At 42.6% G+C, this 27,079-nt stretch overlaps 1 protein-coding gene across 2 annotated transcripts in view; it reads left to right on the top strand.

Annotated features, from left to right (window-relative positions):
- The window catches only part of RYK (receptor like tyrosine kinase), a 64,165-nt gene extending 41,219 nt beyond the window's left edge, over positions 1-22,946 (top strand). For both annotated transcript variants that reach the window (XM_063339229.1, XM_063339228.1), the window contains exons 10-15: positions 11,385-11,454; positions 13,378-13,510; positions 15,311-15,420; positions 16,726-16,885; positions 20,832-20,968; positions 21,900-22,946. In XM_063339229.1, the coding sequence (XP_063195299.1) occupies positions 11,385-11,454; positions 13,378-13,510; positions 15,311-15,420; positions 16,726-16,885; positions 20,832-20,968; positions 21,900-22,011 (722 nt within the window). In that variant the 3' untranslated portion in view covers positions 22,012-22,946. The remainder of the gene's footprint in view (positions 1-11,384; positions 11,455-13,377; positions 13,511-15,310; positions 15,421-16,725; positions 16,886-20,831; positions 20,969-21,899) is intronic.
- The last annotated feature ends 4,133 nt before the right edge of the window (positions 22,947-27,079 follow it).

The raw sequence follows: 27,079 nt of genomic DNA, 5'->3' as shown, positions 1-27,079 counted from the left end.
CCCCCAACTCTCTCAGCCTGTCCTCACAGAGCTCCAGCCCTCCCAGCATTTTCATGGCCCTTCTCTGCACCCGCTCCAACAGGTCCGTGTTTTCTTGTGCTGGGGCCTTCAGAGCTAGACACAGTACTCCAGGTGGAATTTCATGAGAACAGAGGGGCAGAATCACCTCCCTCAACCTGAGAACTTTGTCTAGTCATGACCTGTGTCACTGGATGTAAGCCTCTGCCCCTGCAGAGTAACACCACTGTACTGCCTTATAAGTGGCTTTGTGCTGGGCATTACCATTGCGAGCTGTATTGATCATAGCAAGTCTGCGTTGTGCAGAGTGGTAAAGCTTAGTGGATTACATGATTATCTGCTGGATGTGCCAAAGAAATCCGAACGGGTAGTATGTATGGGACTGGAAGGCTTCCTTGAGCAAGGGGCAGCTCATGTACATTGTCTTTTAGAAGACGACCTCTGTTGTACTAGGAAAGGTGTCAAAGAAGAGTTATTGTGCCATTCAAATAATGGTTTATGAATACTTCTCATTAAGAAAACCTGTGAAGAAAGGTCATGCCATAGATGTAACAGCAGCTGTATATCATAATGGATCTCTTCTTTCTTGTGTTCCTTCTTCATATTAATGTATTTATAAGACCCATAACCTTTCAGGATGGGTTACTTCCTAATAATGTGGACGGAGGAGAACGTGCTGTCAGTTTTCTCCTTTCATATCCTGGAGAAGATGAACGTTGTGGCTGACGTGCTGATCAAGCAATAGTTAGACTTGTGGGTGTTTTGTGCTCTAAGCAGAGTGCGATTGCAGCCTTGCCAGTTTGCCTTTTTCCTATGTTTTTACCTTGCCCTGGGATTGATCGTTTTCCCCAAAGGATCAAAAAACAAAGATAGTTGACTGGTTATGTCAGTAACTGCAGTAGCCCTTTCCATTTTCCTTCCCTGAGGTTTTTCTAGCGTTCTGGTAAGGTGTTGAGCATTACTATAAACCAGAAGAGTGCTAACTGAAACGGAGACGCCTTGATTTTTCTGAACTTAGTACTTGTTTTCTTTTCTGAAATGATCTGCTGTTAAAGGCATTGGTAATACGTAAAAACTGAGAAAGCCTGGACCTGCCTACCTTTGTTCTGAGAAACTCTTGAAATGAAAGAGGCCATTCAGAGAGTGTGAGACTAGTTTCGAGGAATCTATTGTATTCCCCATTTTCTCAAGCTGGGATTGACCTATTAGGTCAGACTCTCAAAGGGCAAGTTTTATCCTAATAAAGCAACATCAGTGCAGGAGGCAAATAGATTGGAGTTTGTGTGTTGAGCATTATTTGACTAGTTTCTCTTGCCCCACAGAGTTTCTGGAGTCTTTCATCTGAACCATTCATTAAGTCTTTGAAGTGCTTTTCAACCGATTCAGTGACTGCTTGTTCTGTAGCTTGTAAATTGATATGGCTGAAAAGTTGGAGACACTTCTCTTGAAATCTCAATGCCACATCTTTTATAAATATATAGTCTGAAGGCAGAATTCATCCCTGAGTGCCAGAAGTTCACTCCAGGTCCCTTAGAAGAGGTTTTTCTTTCACCTAACTGTAGGGCAGTCCAGAGCAAAGTTGTAACATGCCCTGCATGTTCGTGAAATAAATTAATTTGTAATTTATTTTTTTTTAATGCTATATCGTCTAATGCTTTAGAGTGTGTCTGGATGCCTGCGTCTTCCATTATGTGCAGTGCTCTGTGCCAAAGAGGAGAGCTTAAAAGAAAAAATGGGTTGTCAGCTGCCAAAATTAGAGGTAGCTTTCTGGAAGCTCTAATAACTTTGGGAATACAAAGATCACGAGCCCTGGGCAAAAGGTGTCAGTTGTTCATACCTTCTGTAGAATCACAGAATGTGTTGAGTTGGAGGGGACCTTTAAAGGCCATCTAGTCCAACCCCCCTGCAGTCAGCAGGGACATCTTTAACTAGATCAGGTTGCTCAGAGCCCCATCAAGCCTGGCCTTGAATGTCTGCAGGGATGGGGCCTCCACCACCTCTCTGGGCAACCCGGGCCAGTGTCTCACCACCCTCAGTGTAAAGAACTTCTTCCTAATGTCTAATCTAAACCTGCCCTGCTCTAGTTTTAAAACCATTGCCCCTCGTCCTATCACTACATGCCCTTGCAAACGGCCTTGCTTTCTTGTAGGCCCCCTTCAGGTACTGGAAGGCTGCTATAAGGTCTCCCTGGAGCCTTCTCTTCTCCAGGCTGAACAACCCCAACTCTCTCAGCCTGTCCTCATAGCAGAGTGGCTCCAGCCTCTGATCATCTTCGTGGCCCTCCTCTGGACCTGTTCCAACAGGTCCATGCCCTTCTTGTGCTGAGGGCTCCAGAGCTGGACACAGTACTCCAAGTGGGGTCTCACCAGAGCAGAGTAGAGGGGGAAAATCACCTCTCTGGGTCTGCTGGCCATGCTTTTTATACAGCCCAGGATGCGATTGGCCTTCTGGGCTGCAAGCATGCATTGTTGGCTCACGTCCAGCTTTTCATCCACCAGTACCCCCAAGTCCTTTTCGGCAGGGCTGCTCTCCATCACGTCATCCCCCAGCCTGGATTGATAATGAGGATTGTCCCAACCCAAGTGTAGGACCTTGCACTTGGCCTTGTTGAACTTCATAAATTCAAGGGCCCACCTCTCTAGCTCGTCCAGGTCCCTCTGGATGGCATCCTGTCCCTCTGGCCTGTCGACAGCACCGCTCAGCTTGGTGTCATTGGCAAACTTGCTGAGGGTGCACTTGATCCCACTGTCTGTATCATTGATGAAGATATTGAACAGCACTGGGTCCCAGTACGGATCCCTGAGGGACACCACTTGTCACCCCTCTCCATCTGGACATTGAGCCATTGACCACTACTCTCTGGATGTGACCATCCAGCCAGTTCCTTATTCTGTAGATCCTTCATGTTGGCTGTCCAGTTGTTCTTTACTTTTGTATTAATTTGCCAGTCATTGTAAAAGTTTTAGCTTCTTTCATGTTTAGACTTTTCTCTGTGGATAATTCGCCTTTGTTCTTTCTTTAAACGGACATTGATGAAGATTAAGAATGTGTGTCTCATTGCCAGTAAGAACAAGAATATGTATCTGTACTATGTTTGGGATATTGGAATCTGGGAATCAACACAACCTGGGTAAGTTTTTTCATCAGAAAGATGAGAGACTTGGCTGGCATTTGGTTTTTTCGTTGTGTTTCTTGCTCTGCAGTAGAATTGTTGTAGGCGGTTGTAATGCTCCACTTTCCCTTCCGATAGGAGGTTCCCAATCACGCCTAGGTTCGGGAAGTGTCTCGGTTGGCATGTTTCTCCAAGGTGGCATTGCGTCTCCTGCCAATGAGTGACAGATCCCTTCTGCCTTTATATGTGTGAAATAGACTTTCTTGTGAATCTTCCAGATCATCTTGTATCAGAAAAGGAAGAAAACACATGGGTTTCACCTTTGATGTAAAGAACACATTGTTTCATGGTGCTTTTCCTGTGAAGGAGAAAACCCTTTGCAGAACAAATGGAATTGTATTATTCCAGGAACATACGCAGTGAGTTTGAGTTGTGCAGAGCCCTGACTCATTTAGCGCGTTCTGGCCAAGGTACATTTTTGTTAAAAACAACCGATGGTGCTGTTCAAGATAACCTGCCTGCTTCCATTTCGTTTTCTAACCACTTAAAATTTTTCTGGCGTACAAAGAAGGAGTGTTTGAAAACAAACCACCCATGAAAAACACTGGAAACAAAGTCGTAGTGTAAGTGAAGATTTAAGACTTCATTATTTTATTAAGTTTAACAATGCTTTGACTTTTGTTCACATCATCATAGGTCACTAAAGGACTCTTAGCACTCTTGGCTACCTCCAACATTATACTTTTTAAAATTTGTATTTATTATTAATTTAAGGGGGGGCTGCTCAAGGGCCACCCCCGTACACAATATGGATTATGATGGAAGCCTTGGAGCAGGACCTTACCATGAAGTCATCTGGTACATCTCAGGACTACAAATACTCAGAGTATTTGTAGTACACAAGACTACTAAAAAAAAAAAAAAAGCAGTAGGCATACTTAGGTGACTTAAATGTGTATAACAAGCTTTGCGTTAACCAAGTTGAAGGCTTTCTTGTACATAACAGACATATAGTATACCTGGAGCATACGCAATTGTTCCCAAGGTACCATTTTTAAGTTGCATTGAATTTACTCTTCTGGGCGGTTTGTTCTTAAAGCTCAGCCTTGTGAAAATAGTTACAAGTTTAAGTTCATGCCTTAAATGCATAGCACTTAAGTTAATTGTTAAAAGTATTTAACCTCCCAAAATGAGAGTATAGGATCCTGTTTCTGTAGAAGAAAAGTTTATGACCAAAAATTCAAGAAGAGCTGTTTCTAGTCTGAGCTAAGTTCTTAAGTAATGAATGAAGATGCTTGAATTTAAAGAATTAGGGGAAAGTAGCAGATTTCTGAGTATCAGCTTTAAAAGTGCACTATATTTGTCATTCAGTCCTAGTTCATTAAGAAAGTATCCTTAGAGACCTAAAATAGTACAATGTACACTAACATATTCAGTTATTCAGTATATATTCAGCAGCAGCTCTCAGAGGCTGATGTCCAAAGTACTGTGCTTATTAAAGGTTTGCTATTCCATACACTTCTGCGGGAAAAAAAATAATTCATAATCTACAGTACGCTTTTGTCTACATACAGTTAAAATCACTACTTGTATTTCACTTTTTTTTAGCTGCTGCCCTTGATCAGTCAATAGATCTTGAAACATTAAATCAGTTACGTCTCTCTTCCCCAGTTTCACTTCATTTACTTACGCTTTCAGTTTAATCTTAAGTTAAATGGGTTACTGAGCAAAGAGCCTTTGACTTGTTGCTATTTGCTGCCGCTAGTTGGATGCTAGCACTGTTGTTAGGCAGGGAAATAGCGCTGTCCCCAACTCGTACTTCTCTCTGCCCTTTTCTGTGGGTGAAAACTGCGCGTGCATTTGTGATGTAGGAGAACCAGAACATTCCCTGTTTTAGCGGTGTCATGTCCAGAATACATTAAAATGAGGCTTGAATTTGAAAATACGAACTGCGTTGCTCTGGAAAATAAACTTGTGCGGTTGTGGTGTGGAAACAAATATTTTGATATAAATAGCCTTGATACTAAGATTGGAGGAGAAATCCCGCTTTACTGATGTTTTTACAAGACTCAGCAGAATGCACTATGTCGTAACCTCCTTACCTTCTCGTTTGCGTATGTATGTCTTAACGTACACTTGAATTCTGTAGGATGATGCATGGTTGCCTTGTAAAGCAGGTAGATGTTGGTGCGTGGAAGTCTAGCCATTACCTGAACGGCTCCATAGCTACCTACCCTTGTGCATGCAGCAGAGCTGCCGAAGAGGAGCGAGGGGTTTTGCCTTCACTTCTGCGGTAGGCAGAAAGCCATCAGATGTGCTGTTGGCATCCATGGTAACTCGTCACTGTCTAACTCGTAGGGCCTCTTGAAGTTTTAAAGCGTAAATGTTTTTGTGTATGTACTTCCCCTTCTACCTATAAAAAAGTAGATTGGATCACGACTACTTGCATTCTGTGAGCAGATCGTTCTTCTATTGAAGGAAAGTTCTGAAAGTACCTACTAGCAACATGAAAAATGTCATGTACAACAGATGTGAAATCAGGACAGTCTTTGAGCATTGAATTTCTTCCAAAAAAGCAAAGACTTGTGTAGAAGGGTTAAAGCAGTATTCAGGCATGTATTCTCTTTGAACCAGGATTGAATTCTGCCTTGGGAGAAATTTTACATTATGAATTGCTGGGCAGAAGCGGCAGTAATTAAAAAGGATGTGTTGATACTGGGAGCGTTTCTTACCTGAAGCGGAACATCCAGGGCAGTTCTAATACTACACTCGCAATTCCTGTGGGCACAGAAGTTGTGACCGTTGTGCCTGCCTGTATGCTTTTCACCCTTCAATAACTTGAGCTTGTGGACTTTGTCACAGTGTATTTGTCACAGCCCACAAGTTTGAAAGATAATGAGGGTAATACATGCTTTGTGAAAACAGGTAACCATATAGAAAATGGGTTGTATAAATGTTGTGATGTTGGGGAATATTAGCTTGCAATATGAGACAGAAGGAAGTTCACATGGGAACGAGACGTTACAAAAGGTCCAAAGGTCAGAAAAGCTTCAGGTAAAACATCTTTTTAAATATTGCTGTCAGGAAACGCGTTTATCGGAAGCCTTAGACTTCCTAGCTATAGTGTTTGCCAAGCTGCTTCTGATAGGAGTGCTGAAAGAAACTGCTGTGCGTTACTGCACATAGTAGGCTGTGAAAGGGCTCCGGAATGACTTGTTTCAATTTTGAAACCTTTGGTTATATTGCCTTTAAGATTCTGCTTTGTCTTCCGTCTGAAGAAACAGATTTCAGTGACTGTGCTCCGATCTGAAATCTTTAAGTTGTAATGCCATGCTTTGCTATTTTGAGGTTCTAGGAGGTCTGACTTAAAATGTTATTCTTGAAAGCCATCCAGCTAATCGGGTAACCCACTGCAATATCCAGGTAATTGATGCTTTTCATCTCTGATAAGTAATTTGAGGTGTGGAGTGACTCTTTTCTGACATACTACCACCTAGTGAATGTAGAGCGTGATGCTCCGCAGTTGTTGTGGGTGCCCAGTCTCGCAACAAGCAAAGTGCTGCAATGTCAGTGTCATCGCAACACTTGCCAGGGATTTTTTTCACATGAGTGTCGCGATGATTCATGCAATGGATGAGTGATGGTAAACAAAGATTTAAAATGCAGCTTTGTAGATGGCCTTTTAGAAGTTTGTAAAAATCAAATAGGTGCTCTTTCTCCCCATGAACCAGGAAGGGCCTCAGCACGTATCGCGCTTGCCAGAATTGTGTGGAGAGATTAGCCTATTATATAAAAATAGTAGTGCCAAGAGCCCCATTGTGCCTGGCTGTACACAAATAACGTAATATCATGAGATAAACTTGCAGCCGTATCAAAGCTTCTTGAAATCCCAGCTTGTTCTTGCTCTGTGCCTTAGGGTAGACTTCCACAGCCAGGGTCTTGGCACAGAAAGGGTAAAACCGGTGCTTTAAAAGCATCTTCCTAGTTCTGGAATGCATTTACATCTATCTCAAATAGAATCACAGGATGGTTTGGGTTGGAAGGGACCTTAAAGATCATCCAGTCCCAACCCCCTGCCCTGGCAGGGACACCTCTCACTAGACCAGGTTGCTCCAGGCCCCGTCCAGCCTGGCCTTGAACACCTCCAGGGAGTGGAAGGCTCCCTTTTAATCACCTTCTGAAAGTTGGGCCTTTTTGGTCACGATTGAATGTCTAGAATTACTACTGGGTGTTAAATCTTTCTCTTAACCCATGCGACCTGAAATCTCTGCCGTTCAGTTGCTGGGCAGTTTGATGCATGGGAGCCTCGTGGAAATAGATGATGCTCTTTCAGGGCAAAGAAGCACTGACCTGGCAACACCTCACCATCATCGGGCTGCGACTGCATGAATAGTTGAGCACTGACGTATTCTTAATCACAAATAGCGTTAATATCTCAGGGGGGAGTTTAGCTTTTTTTTTTTTTTTAGGGCTTTGAAGTAGTTGTGCAACAAGCCCTTGTTGCCTTGCCCTGGAGTGTTTGACTTAAACTTGGGGCTGTTTCCTGATGCACAGTTTTAATGTATGGGAGGCTATGGCTGCCTCTGTCCTGGCTTTAAATTGCTATTCTAATTTAAGAGCTTTCTATCTCTGTGGGAGGCTTCCCTCCCATTCCCCCCTCTTTAGCTCTGTGTGTGGCTGTGTTCATATCAAATGACTTCACGGATCCAGTACAGAAAAAAGGAGCTGTGGAAGCCTGTGGGCACGCTTGTGTGTTTGACGAGATCGTTCCCCGGGTCTCGTTTCGTGTGGCTGCACAAACAGTCCTGTGAATAAAATGCCCGCGTCTGTGTGCTTAGATGTAATGCTTAGAAATTTGATATGTGGTTTCAGTACAGGATTACGCTTTGGCCCAGGCAGGAAAATGAAATCTGTAGGATTCACCTTAGTATGTCCTTGTAAAAATGTCTCACCAAGCTGGAATTGCCAGGTCACGGCTGTCACCGGCTCTGTTCTGGGACCGCGTATTTCTCATATCAAAGCCAGAAATGCTGTGGACTTTCTGGATAGTCAGACTCACCAGGTCCTCTACAATAAAATGGTTTATTACCAAAATCACCTTCTTAGTAATCTTTGAAGACCTGTCTCTTGGATGCTCAAAAGTGGTTATAATCTGCTAAATGTGACTAAGAGTTTGTTTAAATGTACTTTTTGTTGTGTAACTAAAGAAAACGGCCATAAAAGGAAGTCTTAATTGCAGCGGGCACTGTTGCAGTAGCATTATTTTGGTATTTTTCTAACCCGCTTTTGACTAGAATAACTGAAAGAAGTGATGATTTATATTGTGTTTTGAATTATATCTAGTGGAAAACCACAATAATCAAATTGTGTGGTTGTTGTAAATTGGCACCGGTTTAAGCTAGAGGAGGATTAGCCTTGTACTGTTATTGTTTGTTCTGAGCACGTTGAATGTGGTGGTGTTGTGTAAGTTTTTTCCATACAGAAAACAAGGAAATAATATTGATAAGAAAACACAATACGGATGCTGGGACTGTTTCACAAGATAAGATTTGGATTTCCGTATATACTTGAATGGGAGTCAATCGTCCTTTTGGGCGCTCGACGCCTGTAGCGTCGTGTCTGTGAGCTGAAAGAAAACAATGAAACGTAAGAGTGACCTGCTGAAAACCACCCCGTGTGATGGAAAGGGAAAGGCATCGGCAGAAGAGTGTCATCTCTCGCAGGGGTAGCGAGAAGAGATGAATAGACCCATTGTCCGAACCAGATTAACTCGTTCTGTAGATTTTAAAGCCATTTTAAATAATCTCTGATGTAGAGCTTTGAATTATTACATGGTGGCTCTTATAATTAAAAGCAAACCAGTTAAGCAAGCATAAGGCCAAAGAGTATTTATAAGCGAGTTAATCACCTTAAAACTCACACCTGGTCGGCTCTTTCCTCCCCCCGCCGTATGCTGGGTTGGAAAGGTTGTGGTCTTTGAGTTCTAGTAATTAATGCGTCTAAACCGGAAGCTGTGTACTAGTAGCCTGCTGGCAGCTCCTCTGACTTCTTAACAATATGCTTTTACACCTCTAATGTTAATGCTTCTTGCTCTTTATAACAGTCGGATGATTCAGCCATTCATGCCCGTAGCACTTATTTTAATGTAGTATCTTGGGTTTCCTTACTTGTTTACAAACTTTTTGAAGTCTGTCTTCAACATACCATATTCATCATGTAGAAAATGCTCAAGTGCAGTCGTTGCCCAGTAGGTAGGTCCTTCTCTTTCTTGTGCCTCTGAGTGTTGGAGTGCAAACTAGAAGCTCTGGCAAAGCATTACTTAAATGTCTCCTGTGCTGCAAAAACCTGTTCATACCCTCCCTCCATATGTACTCGTTATCAAATACAAGGAAATGCACCATTTTAGACCTCGTAATTTACTGCTGCCATAATTGTCACTGATGTAATGGCACCTCTGTGTCTGTCTGCTGTGGTTTGGGTTTTAGTGGTCTTGATCCTCCCAGCCTGTACAGGGTGCAGACAGCGATGGTCCTTAGGGGTTTCCAAGCATGCTCAGGGTTCAGTGCCTCTGGCTGGGACCTGTATCTGCATTGATAGCCTCCATTTCCTGATCTCCTCCTTTTTTTTTTTTTTTTTTTTTTTGTGCCTGTATGCTTTTGGGAAGGCACGTCTCCTTTTTAATCTCTCTGGAGCTGAGGTGCTAAAGCAGCCTTTGAAATAGTTTGCCTTGGGATATCGTTCCTTGCCCTGGCTTAGGGGAACTTTCTCAATCCAGCCCATGTTTTGTGGCTCGCAGGTTCTTGAGTTGCGCGATTTCTCTTTTGATGAGCCCTTCTTAGGCGGGAGCTGTCTGAAGCTGTCTCCTCTTCCAGCAGATCTGGAAAGCTAAATGCCAGTTCAGGTATTACAGTTAGAGCCTATCTATTAGCTTGCTGTTGCCATGAGGGGGAGGCTGTGCTCCCTCTGGGCTTTGCGCTTTCTATCCCTACCTTGTGCTCAGTTGCACTGACCACGTTCACGCTTAACTCGGTCAGAAGTCATGTTTTCTTTTGCAGGGTTGAAGTTCAATTAGGAAAGAGTGTCCGAGCTTGTACAGGGAGGAGGGCAAGACCATGAAAAAGGGAGAAGAGCAGATGAGTTCTCTATTCCCTCTCTTCTCCTTCCTCCCAGGGTAGTAAAATGTTGGTTTGACTAATCTGCAATATGTAAATGCATCCTAATGCATCCTGAATTCCTAAGGAAAACTGCTTGGCCTTTGCTGGGTGCTCTCCTGTGCTAGCTTGCTGCCTGGGCACACTGGTACGAGTTCTAGCAGGAAGGAGGGACAGAAAATGCACCCAGGTATGAGGAGGGTGGGATTGTGCGAGCTCCGATTTACATCGCATTAAGCTTCCCTGTTGCCTCCTGCCACCGGGGCGGGGCGGGGGGAAGCCAAGCACAAAAATATTTGTTGGGAAGGGGTTACAGGCAACACTTCTGCTGCTGCCCAGGAGGTGTTCTGGTTGCTGGGGGATACTGGAGTTATCAGAGATGCTTGAATTTTAGCTGCCAGCAGTGGTTTGCGTTTGCTTTATTTGAAAGGTGGGGGAGAGAACAGTAAACATTTCTAAGGTTACCAAGAGTCAAGTGTTTCGAGAGCAAGAAAATGAGTAAATCTACAAATAAATGGTCTCCATCATAGAGTTGTCTGGGTTGGAAGGGACATTTCAGGTCATCGAGCCCAACCATCCACCTAACACTGCCCAAACCACCACTAACCCATGTCCCTCAGCACCACGTCTGCCCGGCTTTTAAATACCTCCCAGGGATGGCGACTCCACCGCTTCCCTGGGCAGCCTGTTCCAATGTGAAAGTAAACTGCAGAACCTTATACCGGTAATTCAGCGGCGAACCAGTGTCTTCTGAGCACTTCTGTGTTTTTTGGGAAGCGCATGGCGTGCTCCCCTTCTTCCAGCAGCACCGGCCCCGCACGCAGGATGTGACCCACACTGCCAAGCGCAGGCAGTTGGGGGCTGTCAGCACCTGGAGTGCGCTTTATTGCCTTTTTCCGCTTCACCCCATTTGTTTAAGCAGAAATATGTCCTAAACTTCGCTTGCACATTTTTAAACTCCCATTTTTTTAAAAAAGTAAGCAAACAAGTTCAGTTTGTGCTCAAATAACCTCGACTGACTTGCAGTTCTGGACCACATTTTACTTAATATGTTGGTTTGTTTCCAAAGTTACATCTGTGGTTCCTTCATTTCTTTTCATTAGATCAAGCCTCAGAGGTGCAGGTGACAATGATGCTGACCGAAAGCTGTAAACTCAGAGGACTTCATCACAGGTAAGCTAGGCAGTGTTTTGTTCATAAGCAAAAGCTGCATCTGTGCCAGCTAAAAATACATGTGCTTAAAGTTTCCTAGGGGAAGAGGAAACAATTTTTTTCAGAATTCAGCAACACTTGGTACATTTGAAGGGTTTTTTTTAAGCCTTAAAGAGCTGAAAGTAGTTTTGTGTCACTTTAAAATACAGAATTCTAGATATGCTGCTTTTTTTTCTAGCCATACAGTCAGTAAAATAAAATAGCAGCAGCATGTGGGAAAATGGGGAAAGCGTTTGGTTTGGCGTTCCAAGCCTCGCAGTGAAATTGGGGTGGATATTCCTTTTGTATATCCTTTGTTATTACAGAAAAAGGTGCTGCAGGCATGTGTGGGTTTACACTGGTTCTTGCACAGACTAGTTGCTAAATGTGCTGGGATCTTAGTGATGATGAGGGTAAGATGCAGGTTGATTATCACTTTAGCTAATTTACTAGTCTGTTTTGTATTGTTCGTAATTTCCTACATGGCACAGAAAAATACGGTGATTGGGTGCCCTCCCACATGGAGACGAGGAAATGCTTTTAGCACTCTGGCACACGTGTGGTCCTGATATATGGCTTCATAACATCACCGAGGGGATTAATTCCTTAAGAATTAATGGCATGATTTTTGGGGTAAGGGCTTAAGTTTTTTAAATTGGTGCCCCAAACAGCTTGAGCTGGTGGCAGTTTTGCAGCTTGGATTAAAGGCTGAGATTGGCCTTAAAGATGTTCATTACTGGCAAGGACGTGGGTAAGAAGAAACCTACACTCATCATCAAGTCCCTAGACTGGTAATTGATCTTTTTTTACTACTAATATGAAGAAAATGAGAACAGTTCAAGCAGAATTATTAGTTCTACAGTGGATTTAAAATCTGCTTTTCTAAGAATTAGTGTAATTAAGACCTTGCCTAAAATTCAGGATTATTTTATTAAGAGGAGTAGCAGGTTCTTGGGGAAACATACTTAAAATTGAAATAAAGTGGAACAACCCAATCTTATCATTCCAAATCAGTTGTTGTCTTCCCTTTTATGAGTCAAACTTTTTTTTAAAAAAAAAAAAAGTCCAAAAAGCTTTTCCTCTGTACACAGCCTGTGGAGCTGGGACCTTTATCTTGGTTGAAGGTAGAGCTGCTGGTATGTAGAGCTCATGGGTGTGACACCTGGCTATCAGACTTTGTCAAGGAAGAACGGGAAATAGCAAAGTTCCTTTTTAAAAATCGTAACAGCTCATTGAGACTTAGTAATATGTTTTCAACAGGATATACAGTATTTTTAAAAATTGAAACTATATACAGTTTGTTTCAAGTTTCTACAAATTCTGATGTTGACTCTCTAGGAAGGTGTTTAAGCAATGCAGCGTGGGGGTTATCAGAGCCATAAGGAGGAATAAAACATCTGGGATAGATCTCCTGGCATACTTCTGCATTTAGAGTGCAATTTCGTGTTTAGTTGATTCAAAACTAAAAAAAATCTGCGCTCTCAATTTGAAGTGGATCAAACATGATGTTTTGACCTTTTTTTTTTTTAAAACCACTGTATTATGGAGCTACAATATTTTATATCTATGGTTGCATTTAAAATGATGTGCTTCCAAGTTGAGGATATATCGCTTCTTAATAATGATGACCTGTATTCACAGAAACCTGTTTTAGCCCATTAGGACCGGGGGAAAAAATTGGAGGGTTCTTCCTAATGGGAAAGTACTCAAATATCTCATTTGAAAAACAAAAAAAATATTTACGTCTTCAGTTGTTTGGAGACCTTGTGCACTGCAATTCATAATGCAAGATTAAATGCTTTTCTTCGATGTTGAATTACTTTCACTTAATGTTTTTAGGGATTGAGAAGATTTTTATCAAATTCCAGTTTCATAAAATTGGGAATTTCTCTCCCTGTCTTCCAGGAATCTGCTACCTATCACTCACGTCTGTATAGAAGAGGGAGAGAAACCAATGGTGCTGCTGCCGTACATGAACTGGGGGAACCTTAAACTATTCTTGCGACAGTGCAAGCTGGTGGAGGCCAACAATCCTCAGGTATGCGTGGAAATCTGTGACTCGTTGCCCATTAAATTTAGACTTGGTTTGTCATCCGTGTGTGTGAGCCTTCAAAGAAATCGTCATGGTAGTCACCTGTTCTGTTGTGATAATGAAAGAATTGGCCAGCAGGTTCCCTAGCAAAGGGCTTGTCTTGATTCATACAAGGAAAACATTCCTGCCTGCGTTATCACAGACGTTCAGAGGGCACGAAGCTGAGTTAAAATCTGATTCGGGCAGTAGCTGGCGTATCAATACGTCTTATTTAAAAAAAAATAAAAAAAATTTAAAAAATAGAGAAGGTGGTATGTAGTTGTGGATTTAAGTCAGAATACGCAGGGGGAAATTGTGTATGGAGAAATTTCAGATTTACAGTTTATTTTTTGGGGATATAATTAATATCCCTATAATTACTGCAGTTAATTATTTTATGGTAAGCATAAAGCACTTCTGTCTAACTTTTATGGTGCTGCTGTAGATTTGTATTAAGTAATTTGTTTAACTTTAGATACTAAAGGAAGTGAACTCTGATTTTATTTCATTTTTTTCCCTGCTGTGGGTGCCCTTTAGCGTTCATAACTTTACTGTGTTTCACGGAACCTGTTGCATATATGTATTACGAGAAGTGCGAAGGAAAATGTTTCTAGATGAGAACATATTTTGCATAATTTTAAAAATCTGAGTAAGTGTTTAGTGATGGATGTGTATATGCATTAAAACTATCCCTCATGGTAGGATTACCTTGTCTTTTCTTTTTTTTCAACTTCACCTTGATTTGGCTTCTGTCTTTAGACTAAATCAAGCACAAAATGCAATCTCGTTCCTGAGGTCAGCGTTTATCCCTATTATGTAGCAGATTTCAAACTAGCAAGGGCCCCCTGCCTGTTAATTTACAAGTTGTGATAAACTGTTAGGATCTTTGATTTTATTTGTTTTGCTGCTTTATCCGAGTTATAAATCCCTATGCAACACACTAATATCCCTTTCCAAGCATTTAGGCAGAAATGGTATTTATAATCTGTATTATTTCAAACAGGAGTTGCCTCTCAATAACTAGTTATGACTGTACTTAACTATCAAAAAATGGGACGTTTGGTGTCCTAGATACTTGTTTTAAGATGGAACTTTTCTACAAATACCTAAAGCAAACTCTTGAGTTTCCTGAAATAATACATGGGTATTTTTCTTAGTAAGAACATGTTAATGAAGAAGACAGTTTATTATTTTTTTTAATTTAGTATTTGATTTATTTTTGACCCCAGTCTTGCGGCTTCAATGTGGCCACCTACATACTGAAGTTTCTGAAACACTGTAGAAGAGTGAACACGGCGTATAAATATTTTCAAGGGTTTAATTTATACAGGACTGTGAAGTTGTAAAAGTTGATGGAGCTTTTGGTACTAGTTTTCAGCAGTAGATAGCAACAAGAGTTTTGATCGCTGTTTGTGCCCTGCTGCCTGAAAATGAGCTGGTTTCCAGAGAAATAGAAAGTGATAAAAGTATGGTAAGAAGGGTAAAATTGACTGGGTTTGCCTATATTCACCACTAATCAAAGGACAAGCCGTGGAGCAGTGAGGCCGTTGTACATTGGAAACGTTTGCCCTGGCATGTTAAAAAAAATATGAAATTAATATTTATAATAAGGAGGGTTTGTAAGTTTTCAACAGTGTCTGTAATAAGCTGCTAGAAAGCATCAGCCACTAAAGGTGAGGCGGGGGGCACTAGAACAGGACAAAGCCACGACCCTAGCAGGCGCTGGGCTTGCAGTTTTGCCATGATCCTTCTTCTGTGCCTTTGCAGGCAATCTCCCAGCAGGACCTTGTACATATGGCCATTCAGATTGCCTGTGGAATGAGTTACTTGGCCAGACGGGAGGTCATTCACAAAGACCTGGCTGCTAGAAACTGTGTGTAAGTACTCGACAGGATGGAGTCATTGTGCAGGCCATGTTACCTCAGTAGCTCAAGCTTTCTCCGATTAACCTAATCTCCACTTCAAAATATACTGCTGTTTGGGTGGTTTTTTTTGGTTTTTTTTTTTACAAAAGTTAGGATGAATCGTCGGTGCAGTTACTTTTCTCTAAAAATAAGGTGAACCAGAGAGCGTGGCTTTCAAGAAAGGAGAATATCCTCCTCGGGCCCCGCTCCAACAGGTCCGTGTCCTTCCGAGGCCGGAGGCAGCACTTCAGGGGGGTCTCCCCAGAGCAGAGGGGAGGCAGAGGTCTTCTAGGAATTTCTCTGAACTCTTCAGAGTGATTAGAGATGGAAATTTCCTGGTCTATAAATTTTGAGGGCAATGAACTGCCATGAAAGTGTATAGCAATGTCATAAATAAGAAGGTATGTGAGATAGCAAAGCAGGCAACACGCAAATTGAGCATTTCTATTTATTTTTTCTCATCAAAATGAAGAAATAATTGACAAGATGAAAAAACAGCAAACACCATTTTGTTACAATGTTATTCCTATGTTTTTGTCATCAGATGTTAAGGCAAACATCTTACTCATGTTCTGGTCAGCTGTTTATGAGAACATTGAACTTTTTGAAGTTCAGTACACACTTTTTGAAGTTCAGAAGAGCATGAATTAACACCCCAGAGGTGTGAGAAAAATCAGTAGGCTCAATGTGCTTTTTTGAGTCATCTTTTTTTGATTAACATGAAGTTTCCCTTAGCCAGTATCCTATTTCTGGCAAGAGTCATAATGAATATCCCTTGTTGAGGGGAAGAAATATCTGACCAGATTGCTTGATCAGAGACAAGCTTTTAGGCCACAAATAATATTGGTTGCTTTAGCAAGGTATTACTAGACCTTGCTTTGCTTAGGTCTTTGGCTTGTTGTTGCTACAGAGGTACTATAGCTAAAATTTGTTTAATTGATCTGATAGATCTCCAAAGGAGGAGGAATTAGTTGAAGGAGTTTGTTTGCTTTAACTGGATTTTTATGCACTTGTAAATGTTTGATTTTATTTAATCTAAGACTGCTGATTTTTCTAGTGCTTATCTGTTAGTGTAGAATAAATACGTTCTTTGATAATACTTGATAATCACAGAATAACCGTGTCTTGATCTAGAAGAACGCTAGCGCTTTGAAATGTGGCTAGCGTGATTAGCCTTCCCCAACTAAATCCCAGGTCTGAAACTTATGGTTGAGCATAAATATTTTCTGTAAAACTGTAATGCCAAGTTTGCTAAATGCTTCTGTTCTTTTAAATTAGCATTGACGATGCACTTCAGGTTAAGATTACAGACAACGCGCTATCTCGAGACCTATTTCCTATGGACTACCATTGCCTGGGAGATAATGAAAACAGACCAGTTCGATGGATGGCTCTTGAAAGCCTGGTTAACAATGAATTTTCCAGTGCTAGTGATGTGGTAAGTTGTTTGTTTGTTTTTTTTCCCTCTTACATCTTGTAAATGTATTTTTTTGATAACTTTCCCTTTTTTTAGCCGTTGGAGAATTGTGGGACTGAATAGCTGACAGGGATTTGTCCAGAGCAGCATCTACAGCCCTGCTTCCTGCACTGGCCGCTGGTGGTGGATGTTTCAAAGGTTGAGCGGGCTGTTCTTGCACGGCAAAATTGTCCTTTGCGTGCTGTTCTCCTTGGTAGCGTTAGCAGAAAAGGCAGTTAAATTCAGTGAGCAATCTGTACTGGGACTTGTCTGCTATTTGAATGAATGGGATCCAGAGTCCACAGCGGAGTATTTCAGTTGGAGCCTCTCAGATAGAGAAAAGAGGGGAAGAATTGCTTCCCTTGACCTGCTGGCTACGCTTGTGTTAACACAGTGCAGAATGCAGCTGTGCGTTCTGCTCCAAGGGCCTGCTGCTCATGCTTTCAACTTCTTCACCAAGCCCCCCAGGTCCTTTTCTGCAAAGCTGCTTTCTAGGTGGTTGTCCCCAGCCAGCTCATGGAGCTATTCCCTCACAGATGCAGGACTCTGCATTTGCTTTCCTTGAACTCTGGGGTTCCTGTCAGCCCATTTCTCCAGCTTCTGGAGGTCCTTCTGCAGAACCCTGTCCTCCAGCCTGTCAACCACTCTGCCCAGATTGGTATCATCCACAAGCTTCTTGAAAGTCCAGGTCGTTACTGAAGATAAGAGTAGTGATTCCTAAGCGGTGCCGCTTGTAGACAGCTGCTAGTTGGACCACTACAGCAATTCAAGTTCAGCAGTGTGGCCACTTTAATGTCAACATCTCACTAATTTGGTATAAGGGTGCTGTAGATGATGTCAAAGGCCTTGCTGAAGTCAAGGTGAACATCCATTGCTCACCCTGTGTCCACTAACGTTCTTCTCAGCAAAGAACTAGTCAGGTTAGTCAGGCACAGTTTGCCATTGATAAATCCATGTTGGCTGTTCCCAGACACCTTTTATGCTTCATGTGCATGAAAGTGCTCCTTGACATTAGCAGGACCTGATGTTAGACTACCTGACCCATGGTTCCCCAGATCCCCCCTCTTCAAGAGGGTGCTTTTTCTCCGGTTGTCAGCAACTTCCTCCAGTTGCAGTGGCCTTTCAAAGATGATGAGAACAGCGTTGCACTGACTTCAGCCTGCTCCCTTGGTGCCCTTGGATGCATCCGGTCTGGTACAGTGGTCTGGTCTGTGTGGTGCACCCTAAATGTTTTCCTCTGTGGGCATTTCTTGGTGGTTTAACTCTGAGCTTTGGCTTTCCAAGCTCCATCCCCGCATGCTGATGCGTTCTCACTGTACTCTTCAGGCAGCCTTCTCCTGCTTCCACCCTTTCTTCCCTTCCTTAGTGCCTGACCTTAGTCCGTCCATCCATGATGTCCTTCTACCATGCTTGCTCAACTTCCTGTGCACCAGAATGGACTGTTCTTGTGCTTACAGGAGCTTGTCCTTGAAGATAGACCTGTGATAATTAGTACTAATTAATGGTAAACCACTTGCCCTTATGATCTGTGCCTTCCTGCTAAGGGGATGTTTTCTTTGGTAAGGATGCTTTCCTAAACATGGCCACATCCAGGGATTGTAATCTGCATCTTAAAATGTGCTAGTTCAGAAAACTTTTGAAAAGTTCTGGTTGTTTTCTTTTTCCTCATTGCCATGGTCTCCGTACGAGTGCTCAAGCCACATAAACAAAAAAGGGGGGAAAAAAAAAAAAGGAAGGAAGGGAAGGAGTCAGCTCTGCTCCAGAAATACCTCTGTACTCACTGGAAAATGTGTGGGGTTTTGTGTTATACCCAACTGGAAGACAGAACAGGAAATAGAAGTTTCCTGTAAAAGCATGTTTTTATAATACTAAATGGGATTGATTAAATGTTGGTTCTTATTTTTTTTTAAATCTGGAACAGGAAAGTGTTCACTGTTTGCAAAGACTGGACTTGGAAATCAAAGCTTATGTAACACTGGCAGTGAGATGTAGAATTTGATTCGGATGCAGGCACCTCAGTACCATCACCGTTTCAGAAAACTAGTGCAATTCAGCATATATTCCACACTATTGTAACACAGAACTCCTTCTTGCGTTATGTAGGGATAAATCCAACTCACCTTCCAATAGATAGTTCTTAACTTCGCATACGTAGCTGCCTGAGTTTTGCAGGGTGCAAAAATGGACAGTTTTTCTGGGTGTAGAAAATACTGTCTGCCCTCAGTGTCCTCTTTGCCTTTACCTGGGTGCTTTTCATAAGTACGGTGTAATATGTTTTTGTCTTATTTGCTAGGACCAAATCTAAGTTATCAATTGCGTGTAACTTCTAATCGGCTGTGAAATCTGTTACACACAATTGAGGTGGTGACAGTTCAGACGCAATTGGCACGTGTTCTGGGCTTGCTTTTTGGATGTGTTTCTTCAAAATGGTTTTGCTGGCTTGAAACATTCCTAATGTGTTCCTTCTCTGCCAACAGTTCTATCCATCAGCCAAAGCGTAGAAAAACAAGACACGATTCCTGTTGAATTTTAATTCTGTGGGTTTTTTTTCTCTCCGTTGGATATGAAGCTCTGCATGTCTTCATGCCATTTTTATGCAGTTATTTAGGGAATTAGAAATAGCTCTATTCTTAAAGTAGTTTTGCTTGACTCACACTTTGTTCTAGGTGCACCACCACTTGTCTCTTGGTGTTTTCCTTAACTGCAGATTAGAAGGATGTCTTCCCCTTCCTTTTCGCACTGCTAATAGATGGGTGTTCAGAGTGGGGCCACATCTGGTGATAGGAAGGATGGGGTAATGGCTTCAAACTGAAAGACAGAGATTTAGATGAGATCTCAGGAGGAAATTTTTCACTCTGAGGGTGGTGGGATGCTGGCCCAGGTTGCCCAGAGAAGCTGTGGCTGCCCCATCCCTGGAGGGGTTCAAGGCCAGGTTGGACGGGGCTGGGAGCAGCCTGGGCTGGTGGGAGGTGTCCCGGCCCAGGGCAGGGGGTGGCACTGGGTGGGCTTGAAGGTCCCTTCCAACCCGAACCATTCTATGATCTGTGCCCCTGCTGTTCTAGCTCTGAGCCTTCCTATCAGCACCCGCTGACAGCATCCCTTAGTTAAAGCTTCGCTCAGGGGTTGGGGATTTCTTTGGGTTAAAACTAAGAATCTTTTAAGGCTTGCAGAATTCTGCCCCTTTTTAATAAATCATGATGTTTGCAGCACTTGTAACTTCAGCAGTTGAATCATCAGCATGCAGTATCAGCACCATCTATGTTTTGTCCCTTGGGTCTCTTGATACCAGCTAGTAAATCATTTCACTTGTACTGCACTTGCACATGAATTGATTGATTGGTTTTTCATCACCTTCAGCTCCTTTTGGCAAGTGTTGTCGGCTGAATGTGTTGAATGCTAATCCAGCTGTCAGGTTTACTTAGATGAAATCTTTATTTTTCTCATGAGTCCGACTTGTGAGTATATACTCAAAATATGTAGTTGACTTCGATTTTAAAAAAAATGGTTTCATTCAGTCTGCTCTTCTGAAACTGGATTTCACAGACCTTTTCTGAGGAATTTTTGTAGTGTTTTGAAAAGGTAAAATTATTAATTTTTTTTCAAAACAGTCTTTAATACTCCTTAGATTTGTCAAGTGTTTTGAAATGTCATACTAGTAAAACTCAGTAAATACATGATTTTTTTAGCTCTTAAATCTTAATGCATTAAGATTTTAATTTTAGTTCAACTTAACACCTGTTCTGTGATTCTTAATTGTTCCTATTCAAGACCAAGTATTGTCATGTTGAACGTGGATGTGTATATATAGCATTTATATAAAGCTTTCTTACTCCGTGTAGTCCTATTTATGACTGATGTTTGTGGAATGTCTGAAGGAGCTCCCAAAATTCAGCGTGCTCTGCTAATGCTGTACGCTGTTTCTTTTTAGTGGGCCTTCGGAGTAACACTGTGGGAGCTGATGACTCTGGGACAGACCCCGTATGTCGACATCGACCCCTTTGAGATGGCTGCTTATTTAAAGGACGGCTATCGAATAGCTCAGCCAATCAACTGCCCTGATGAACTGTAAGTGCATGTTTTTGGAAAGAGAATAAAATGTCTGTTTTGTAACTTGTAATTTTTGGCATGTTGAGCCAGCCTTATCAATGAAAGAGCCGGGTTTGCCTTCCCTTGCCTGTTTATTCTGCCTTTTAGACAAACCCTTGTGAAAGTATTTGTTTGGCTTCAGTGACCTACGTCAAGGAACTCAGGCTAAAATTAAATGCAACTCGTTGTTGAGTTTCGCTTAATCCTGACCCAACTCTTTTTCCTTATTCTGACCCATGGGAGAAATGGGGTTGATTGGGATGGGAGGAGGACGGAGGCAAAGGGCTGGAGGTTTTCATAGAATTGTAGAATGATTTGGGTTGGAAGGGACCTTTAAAGATCATCTTGTTCCATGGGCAGGGACACACAGCTTAGTGTTTGTGGGACTGCTACAGTGGAGGAAGCCACTAGGTTTGTAGGTAGAGGGAATGTCCTTTCTCACAGCAAGACTGTGGAGAAGTACTGTGTGTAATGGGGTTAAATGGAAGTGCTTGAGGTGTTTATTCATCATCCCAACGGTGCAGGAGAATGCGAGAGCACAGGCCCTGCTTTCTGCCTCATGTATTCTTCTAAATCCCCTTCCCATAAACCTACCACAGAAACACTTTGAACTATGCTTTTACGATAGCAGAGCAATTTCCGATGAGATGTGTATTGCTGCTTCCTGGCTTGCCTCTGCCTCGTGTCCTAAATCAAACCAGCGCTTTCAGTTGCAGCACATACACTGATCGTTTCAGGTGTCTGTCTTCTGAAGGAATTGTTGAGCATCGTGTATCAGAAGATGCAGGGTTCCTTTTCTCTCTCTAGTCAGCAGGTTTCCTAGCAGCAAATGCTGTTTTTCACTTTCAGGTTTGGACCGTGGTCGCCTGGCTTATGTTCTCACGTCTTCCATCTGTCTCATGCCTTGCAGGTTTGCTGTGATGGCCTGCTGTTGGGCCCTAGATCCTGAAGAAAGACCCAAGTTTCAGCAGCTGGTGCAATGTCTAACTGAATTTCATGCAGCGTTGGGAGCCTACGTCTGAAACTGCAGCAGAAGATTCGATTCACGGATTTGGGAGAAGGCATGGCATCCATCTGCAGCTCCATGCATCACTCGGACTCGCACACGTGATGTGTATAAAGCAACACTAAAGGGAGAAAGCACTTCTTCCAAAACACTGTGCCTTAGAATGCTTTAGTAGTCTGAAGTTTTTTGTAAGACCTCTTGATGTTGAATATTTTCTAGATATCACTTTTGCTAAGTTAAATCGAGACCTTTTTATTTGCCATCAGGATTTTTAAAGTGTAGTGATAGTGAACTTAAACACGAGATTTGGATGGACTTTGCACTCTTAAAGCAGACACGTGTTTGTTGTTTTTTTTTTTTTTTAAGGGTATATGGAACTGGTAGAAAAGTGAGGACAGGGGAAATTAATGCAAAAGCCACACTGCAGGAAAATTTTCCCCATTTTTTAAAAATGTTGAAACTGAATCTTTCCGACCAGCTCTAGTGTTTGTACTTGTATGTATCTGGAATAGCTTTTTAGTATCAACTTCTTCTATTTTGAGACAACAGCACATTGTGGTTGGATCCACAAGCGGCATCTTACTTTTTTTTTTTTTTAACCCATTCACGAATGTTTTTTGGAAAAGCTGGTCTTCAGGACACAATATCCCCTTTTTAAACTGGTAAATGATTATGTAAAAGTGATTCCAGTTTACCTCATACAGAGAGTTGTAAAGGTGGGGTAAAAATGGTGCCCCTGCTTGCAGATAAAAGGCTGATGTGATTTTTGAGACGGTTTTATGTGCTAAATAGAGGCCTTCAGAGAAGCGCCAAAGCAGCCCTTGTGTGGGAGTCTTTCACCTCAGACTTCTAGGTCGCAGTTTCTCTTGTTCAGAAAGGTACTGGTTGTTTTTTATGGGCTTTTATGGCCTGAAATGGGCTTAAATATATAAATATATATTTGTAAAGACACTTGCAGAGTAAAGAATGTTTTTCTATTACATCTAATGTGAAAGCTTGGTCCCTCACATTGCCCCATGTATTAAACGTGCACGTCGGTGGTTGTCGTTGGGCTGGAGTTGGCATGAAGACAAGGTGGATTGTCTGCTTCCCTCCCTGCAGCAGCTGGTCCCTGAGACTAGAAATATTGCCCTGCTGCCTTCTTCAACCCAAATATTCATTCCACTCCAGGTTATTTTGAGTTGAACACTACTTAAGAGGGCTGAACAAGGTATTTCAGGAAAACGTGTGGTGATCCGTTGATTCAGCCTCAGTAACTTTCGTATTCTATATATGAACAAAGTCACTTGTAGAGTAACTTCCAGTTCTCCAAATGAACTGTAGGTTGCATCCTCTACACGGTGGCACCAGGAGGCAGGTTGCACTTTATCACAGTGTGGAACATAAAAAATTGCCTTTTGTCTCACACCAGTTCAGAGTAAAGCACCCATAACCTGGAGAGCTTGTGCAACTGCATGGTTGGGAGCATTGTCCTGACAGGCTCCGTGGCAATCGTAGCATTTTGGGCTGCAAGTACGAGCAGCTGGATTTGGCTGTGTCATGCAGATGTGCAGCTTTTGTTCTTTCCAGAGTTCTGAAGAAAATTAATCCTTTCTAATTAGTACCACGTGAGGCAGAACTTGGTGCTGTCTGTTCTCAGTCTCGCAGGCTGCGCTTTTGCATTGCCAAGCTAAAAGGCAGGAGTTTTCCTGTCTCTGTCCTTTGGTGTTAGTTATCTGGGGGTAGTGAACCCAGTTTTGCTTTATCCTAGAAGGAAATTTCATGTTGTGATAGGCTGTGTTTGCTTGAATGAATTGAAACTGATCTCATTTGGTTGGCTTTGGAGTCGCCGAGCGTGGTGGGGATAGCAGTAAGGCTTTGGTTGTGTGGGCTTCTGCGATCTCTTTCCTTTCTGACCTAGGAAAACTACGTGAAGTCAGTACTCGTTTACCATGACTTGGTTGTTAAAGCCATCAGCGGCAGAGTTACTCGTGTCCAGATCTGTGTTAACGATGGGATCTACAGAGCTGTGAGATGGGAAATGAGCCCAGGGTGAAAATGGTATGTGCGTTGTATGTACTTCACAGGGTAGCGTACGCTTCGCTTGGGTGCACTGTAGTTGTCACATAGAAGACGTGTATCTTGCAAGATCTGTTCACATCTGGTATGTATCTGAAGGGACATCTAACCGCTGTGGCCTTAAGGTGGGTTAGGGATGTATGGTGGGTTAGGGATGTACTGCACTTCAAATGGCTCTGCTCAATCAGCACGAGCTGTGGGACCGATAAACTATCTCAGCTTTTCCCATCTATTTCTAATCTGCTCCCAGATAAGTGTGCGCATCAGGAGAGACAGAGAAGTGGTTTAGTGTGGTGTTAAGGTATAGATACAACTATCAATTTTGGAAATTCTAGTTTCATTTAAGCACGCTTCACCTACAGGGGTTAAAGCTAAGATAGACGTTTTGCTGATAGCAGGGCTACCTAGAGTAGATGCCTTGCAGGCAGTTATTGTATCTAAGATTGCAAGTAGCTTTCACGCTGGCATTTTTCTTCACTGCTGTGTGTGATATATCTTAGCTCCATGGCCTTTTAGGAAAGCTGTTGAGGAGCAGGTCACTGGGGTAGAAGACTGAAAATACAGACTTTCTGGAAGGAGAATGTTATCGGTAGCCTCTACTGTTAAAGTACGCAGAAAAGTTTCAGTATTGAAGTTTGGATTGATCAATACCTGTTACCTGAATACAAATATAGCCCTTCTTACCAAGGTCATGTATGGCATCGTGTTTTCAGGCTGAGAGGCATCAAGAGCGTGTTGATGATAGTCCTCAGGCATACAAGCTCCAGTGGCAGACTTGGATGGAGATGTATTTTGTGTTGAGAAGAAGAGGACAAAAGAAGAATGGCTGTTTTGGTCATAGTAAACATGTCAAATGGTCTTTTTTTTTAATCTTTTTTCCGCATGTCTGGCTCGGAACAGGAGGTAACAGGGTCTGGCAAAGAGGTACAGACTCTGGACTTGACATGTAGAAAAAAATGTTTTGTGTGTGGGAGAGCCAGGAGATGGGAGCTAAAGAAGAAAGAAACAGCTGAGAAAGCCCTAATCACGTTTCTGGGGAAAATCACAGGGTGGAGGTGGACCAGTCCTCTCTGCACCCAACCTTCTGGAGCATGAATGCTCTTTGCTGATGTCACTGGAGACCTGTGCAAGAGCTGTTTCGCTCAGAGCGCTGATGCTGAAACTCTATGGGAGGTGTTGTGGAGAGGGCTGGGGAAGCAGCTGTCAGTAACCCTCTCGATGGGCTTAGAGACAAAAACGGGTAAACTATGTGGGATGAGAGTGGATTTTGGAAATTATCGTGCTCCTGTATTAAGGAAAAGCAAAAGAGGATTAAGGCAGTAAAGGAAACAGTATGAGAGTGACCCTTGAGAGAGCTAGATGGAGCATGACAGGTAGGTAAGTCAAGGAGGTAAAAGACCAGAAAGCTGTGGTCATAGGAAAGAGGAAACAGGAAAGATTGTGGCTTCCAGGATTTTTTTTTTTCTTGGGGGATGGGGTGATGCTGGGTGACAAAAAGTAGGCAAGAAGAGGTAAAAAGCAAGAGGCGTTGAGTATTAAGTGCAGGGTGTCATGGGACTCCCCACGGAGGCAGAGGTTGATTGGGAGAACTTATGATGGAGTAGGGCTCCAGAGTGCAGGAGGGGATCAAATCATGGAGAGGAAGAACAGGGGTAAGAGAGAAGGCTGAGAGCAGATGATTCATCAAAAGTGATGGGCTGGGAGCTGTGGAGGTGCTAAATAAGAGATATGGAGGGCACCTGGGAAGCAATGTGAAGAGGATGGCTGCTCCATGGGCAGCTTTTCCATGGAATGCAAGAGATGCCTTGAGGATCAAAGCACTCTTCCTTGGCTGTCTTGGCCAGCATTCAAGTTCAGGTTGTCCTCTGTTTCCCACTGCAGCTGTCTCCAGGTTTTCAGTGAAGGGGGAGCCTGGTATGGCAAACGGAGGTGCAGGTGAAGATGATGCCATTTGTTTCTACTAGAGGTGACCTTATTTTATTGAAGTGGGGTTTTTTTGTTGTTGTTTTTTTTTTTTTTTTTTTTTTTTGCTTGAGTTTGGCACTACGAATCGACACCCCACCTCAGAGCATTTGTCTGGCAGCCCTTGTGCTAGGATTTGGGAGAAGGTATTCAACTATTTGCTCTGGAAAGACACGTGTGTGGTGTGCTCTAAACTATGCATGTGGAAAGGGCTTGACTCAGCTGGCGCTTTTCAGAAGCGAGTAGAAATACTGCTGAGACCGTGGAATTTGTGTAAGGGTATTGAGTCTTGAGCGTTTTTGTGGTAGCTGATGGATATGAATCATTTTGAAGAAAGGGAGGATTTAAAAAAAAAAAGAAAAAAGTCCTCTGTGAAAAGAGCGGTATGAGTGCATCAACCGCATACTGCTTGAGTACATTCCTCGTGGGTAACTCTGTACTTGGGGCCAGGTATAAATTTGGCTGTCCCAAAGTCCCATGGTGCCAGCTCCCAAATGCTTGCCTTTGAGAGCCGGCAAATACGCATGCCACACACAAATACAAATGCCAGTGTTTAAAAAAAAAAAAAAAAAAAAAACCAAATAAAAAAAACACCAAAAAAAACACCAAAAAAGCCCATAACACCTTGACATGAAAGTGAACCTGCATGAAGGGTCTTCACGCAAGCCTTGCTTTAGTGTTCTGGGAAGCAGCTCTTGGTGTGTTTTCTAGTTAACGCATGGTGTATTTTTTCAACGTGGCATGTGACTCGCAGTGGAAATGGTCTGTGCCCGCCGAATTGCGCGTGTTCAAGGCTGGCTTAACTCAGTTTAAGAAATCTCTGTTTGTCACGTGAACTCCTCTTGGTGTTGGCGGATTGTTACCGCAGGGTGTGAGGTGAGTCCAGCCGTAGCCTTTGATCTCAGCGCAGGAATTTTAGTGAGAAGCCATTGGAAGAAATAGAAGAAATCTAATTAAAATAAGAAAAAGGGCAGGCTGCTTACTGAGGCTAGCAGCCTCCTGAGAACTGATGTGAGTGAGGTTTGATCCAAATAGCTTACCAGAACCACAGAGTGCCCGATAAG

This window comes from Chroicocephalus ridibundus, chromosome 6, assembly GCF_963924245.1.
Source record: "Chroicocephalus ridibundus chromosome 6, bChrRid1.1, whole genome shotgun sequence".
Taxonomy (NCBI): Eukaryota; Metazoa; Chordata; class Aves; order Charadriiformes; family Laridae; genus Chroicocephalus; species Chroicocephalus ridibundus.
The sequence above is the reverse complement of the archived record's forward strand: the minus strand, read 5'-3'. Positions and strand labels throughout refer to the sequence as shown.